The sequence below is a fragment of the Nicotiana tabacum genome, chromosome 1, assembly GCF_000715075.1.
Source record: "Nicotiana tabacum cultivar K326 chromosome 1, ASM71507v2, whole genome shotgun sequence".
Classification (NCBI taxonomy): domain Eukaryota; kingdom Viridiplantae; phylum Streptophyta; class Magnoliopsida; order Solanales; family Solanaceae; genus Nicotiana; species Nicotiana tabacum.
In genome coordinates, this window is record NC_134080.1 from 103,034,592 (window position 1) to 103,038,436 (window position 3,845).

A 3,845-nucleotide genomic window follows, 5' to 3' on the forward strand; every position below is an offset into this window, starting at 1 on the left:
TATGAAGCCGTGTCTAGTGGAGTCTCTTTTATGTGTGTGTGCGTGCCACACATGTAAATAATTGACCACCAAGACATCTAGGATTGTTCCATTTCTTTCATACTCTAGATCGTGCAATTAGAGCTATGATTTCAGGAATATTTTTAACCCGTGCGAATTGCGTATTTCAGAAAAATGCCTGCAAAAAGAAAGTACGCCAGGAGGGCCTCAGCTACTAGCCAGGGGGCACAACTAATGTTGCTCAGGATGAGGACACTCCAGCCCAGGGAGTTGCATCGGGCTTAGTGCCCAGTGCTTCAGACATGGATGTCAGGGGAGTTATCCAGTTGCTCACCCAGATTGTTGCTAATCAGGCTCAAAGGCAGGGAACAAGTGATGTTCATGAGACGGGTAGTTCCAGGTCTAGGGAATTTCTCAACATGAAACCTCCCGTCTTTACAGGGTCTAAAAAGGATGAGGATCCGCAAAACTTCATTGATGAGGTTCAGAAGATATTTCGAGTGATGCATGCTACAGACACTGAGGCAGCAGAGCTTGCTGCCTACCAGCTGAAGTATGTTGCCAACGTGTGGTATGAAACATGGGAAGAGTCCCGAGGGGAGGATGCAGATCCTGCGACTTGGAAGGATTTTGCAGATGCGTTCCTTGAGCACTTTCTACCCATTGAGGTCATGGAAGCTAAGGCTTTGGAGTTTCAGAGACTCAGACAGAATGATATGAGTGTGAATGAGTACTACCTCAAGTTCGTCTCTCTGGCCAAGTATGTTCCGGAAATGGTACGTGAAATGAGGGCCAGAGTTAGGCGGTTTGTATTGGGGCTTTCAGATGATTTATTTGCTGATGCTAATATAGCTGCTCAGAATAATGACATGACCATCACTAAGATGGTTGCCTTTGTTCAAGGGAACGAAGACAGGTTGAAGGAAGAAGAGCGGCTATGGAGAGAGAAGGAGAGGGAATTCAGCAAGAGAGCTAAGTCTGCAGGAAATTTCAACCATGGTGGATCTCAAGCAGGAGGCAATCGCCAGTTTTTCAAGAAATCAAAATCAGGACCTGCTCCATCTTCAGTTAGTGCACCGGTTTTGAGGTCGAAGTTTAACAAGAAAAACCAGAATTTCAGAACAGCAGACTCGTAGTCACAGGCTAGTGTGGGCTACAAAGTCCCTGGTTACCCTATTTGCAACACGTGTGGTAAGAGGAACCCAAGGTTGAGTCGTTTGGGCATAAATGGTTGCTTTGGGTGCGTTCAGCAGGGCCACTTCTTGAGGGATTGTCCATCGGCAAAATAGAATAATGGAGGCAATGCAGCTCAGTCCACTAATTCAGCAGCCCATCATAACTCTCAGGCCCAACAAGGGCGCGGTGCAACAAAGTCTAATAATGCAGGCGGTGGTCGAAACCGCTTGTATGCACTGGCAGACCGTCAGGATACAGAGGCTCATGGAGATGTTGTCACATGTATGCTAACAATATTCACTTTTGATGTCTATGCTCTTATAGATCCGGTATCCACCCTATCTTATGTAACCCCATATATTGCGAAGAACTTTGGGATAGAACTAGAAAAGTTGTGTGAACCCTTTGAAGTGTCCACTCCAGTTGGAGAATCAGTTATAGCAAGGTGTATCTATAAGGGATGTCAAGTTAAAGTGCATCATCGTCTTACTGTAGCAGACTTAGTAGAATTGGAGATGTTAGACTTTGATGTGATCATGGGCATGGATTGGTTAGAGTCATGTTATGCCAAAGTGGGTTGTAGAACCAAAATAGTAAGTTTTGAATTTCCCGGTGAACCAGTCTTAGAATGGAAGGGTGATGCAGTGGCGCCTAAGGGTAGGTTTTTTTCCTATCTTAAAGCCAGAAAGATGATCTCCAAGGGATATATCTATCACCTGGTTCGAGTTAAGGATGCAGATGCTCAGATCCCCACTCTCCAGTCGGTACCAATTGTAAATGAGTTTCCAGGAGTGTTTCCCGAAGATCTCCCTGGAATTCCTCCCGATAGAGAGATTGACTTTGGAATTGATCTACTTCCATGCACTAAGACAATATCTATTCCGCCATATAGAATGGCTCCGGCAGAGTTGAAAGAGTTAAAAGTCCAGTTGAAAGACCTTCTAGATAAGGGATTTATAAGGCCAAGTGACTCACCTTGGGGCGCACCGGTCTTGTTTGTCCGAAAGAAGGATGGGTCGTTGCGTATGTGCATTGACTATCGTCAGTTGAATAAAGTCACCATCAAGAACAAGTACCCTCTTCCCAGGATAGATGATTTATTTGATCAACTTCAAGGTGCCAAGTGTTATTCCAAGATTGACCTCAGATTGGGATACCATCAGTTGAAGGTTAAGGAAGTCGATATTCCAAAAACAGCTTTTAGGACTCGATATGGGCATTTTGAATTTTTGGTAATGTCATTCGGTTTAACGAATGCACCAGCAGCTTTCATGGACCTTATGAATAGGGTCTTCAAGCCTTATCTTGATTTGTTTGTTATCGTGTTTATTGATGACATCTTGATTTATTCCCGTAGCGAGACTGACCATGCTGAACATCTCAGAATTGTGTTGCAAACACTGCAATATCACAAGTTATATGCAAAATTTTCTAAGTGTGAATTCTGGTTGAAATCAGTAGCGTTTTTGGGCCATGTCATCTCAGGGGAAGGCGTGAAGGTGGACTCTAAGAAAATAGAGGCAGTGAAGAATTGGCCTAGACCCACCTCAGTATTCGATATAAGAAGTTTCTTGGGTCTAGCAGGCTATTATAGGCATTTCGTAAAGGGATTTTCTTCTATCTCGTCCCCTTTGACTAGATTAACTCAGAAGAAAGTCATGTTTCAATGGTCGGACGCATGTAGGAAAATTTTTGAGGAGTTAAAGAAGAGATTGACTTCAGCTCCAGTCCTGACACTACCAGAAGTAACCGAAGGGTTCATTGTTTATTGTGATGCTTCAGGGGTTGGTCTTGGGTGCGTATTAATGCAGCACGGTAAAGTCATAGCCTACGCGTCGAGACAGCTCAAGGCTCACGAGAAGAATTATCCGACTCATGACCTTGAATTAGCAGTTGTGGTGTTCGCGCTTAAGATTTGGCGCCATTATTTGTATGGGGTACATGTTGACATTTTTACAGATCACAAGAGTCTCCAGTACATCTTCAAGCAAATAGAATTAAATCTACGTCAGAGAAGGTGGCTCGAATTACTTAAGGATTATGATGTTGATATCCTCTATCATCCGGGGAAAGCAAATGTTGTAGCCGATGCTCTCAGTCGGCGTTCTATGGGGAGCTTAGCTCATGTTGAGGCAGACAAGCAAACTATGATGAAGGAAGTCCACCGCTTAGCAAATCTGGGAGTTTGACTTTTGGACTCCGAAGATGGTGGCGTTGTTCTCCAGAACAGGGCTGAATCCTCCTTAGTAGCCGAAGCAAAAGAAAAACAGTTCAGTGATCCTTACTTATTGCAGTTGAAGGAAGGAATTCACAAACACCAGACTATGGCTTTTGAACAAGGGGGAGATGATGGCACTTTGAGATACAGAGGCAGACTATGCGTTCCAGATGTAAATGGGCTCAGAGAGCGGATTATGTTAGAGGCCCACAATTCTAGGTATTTTATTCACCCAGGTTCTACAAAGATGTATCATGATCTTAAGGAGGTTTATTGGTGGAATGATATGAAAAAGAATATAGTAGATTTCGTGGCTAAGTGTCCAAATTGCCAGCAGGTGAAAGTCGAACACCAGAGGCCTGGCGGTTTAACTCAGAATATAGAAATTCCCATTTGGAAATGGGAGATGATAAACATGGACTTCATAACAGGTCTACCTCGCTCGTTCCGG

At 44.0% G+C, this 3,845-nt stretch overlaps 1 protein-coding gene across 1 annotated transcript; it reads left to right on the forward strand.

The window, feature by feature from the left end:
- Positions 1–302: 302 nt before the first annotated feature.
- On the forward strand, positions 303–3,365 carry LOC142163281 (uncharacterized). The gene is made up of 4 exons (XM_075220553.1): positions 303–1,067; positions 1,290–2,170; positions 2,534–2,991; positions 3,262–3,365. The coding sequence occupies exons 1-4, from the start codon at positions 303–305 to the stop codon at positions 3,363–3,365; spliced, it is 2,208 nt and encodes a 735-aa protein (XP_075076654.1).
- Positions 3,366–3,845: the final 480 nt, after the last annotated feature.

Bases quoted from the DNA above. Each gene is read 5' to 3' on its own strand.
- LOC142163281 (XM_075220553.1), top strand. From the start codon at position 303: ATGGATGTCAGGGGAGTTATCCAGTTGCTCACCCAGATTGTTGCTAAT. The intron at 1,068-1,289 runs GTTAGTGCACCG...TCGGCAAAATAG, and splicing joins CAGGACCTGCTCCATCTTCA to AATAATGGAGGCAATGCAGC. The intron at 2,992-3,261 runs GTAAAGTCATAG...CAAATGTTGTAG, and splicing joins GTGCGTATTAATGCAGCACG to CCGATGCTCTCAGTCGGCGT.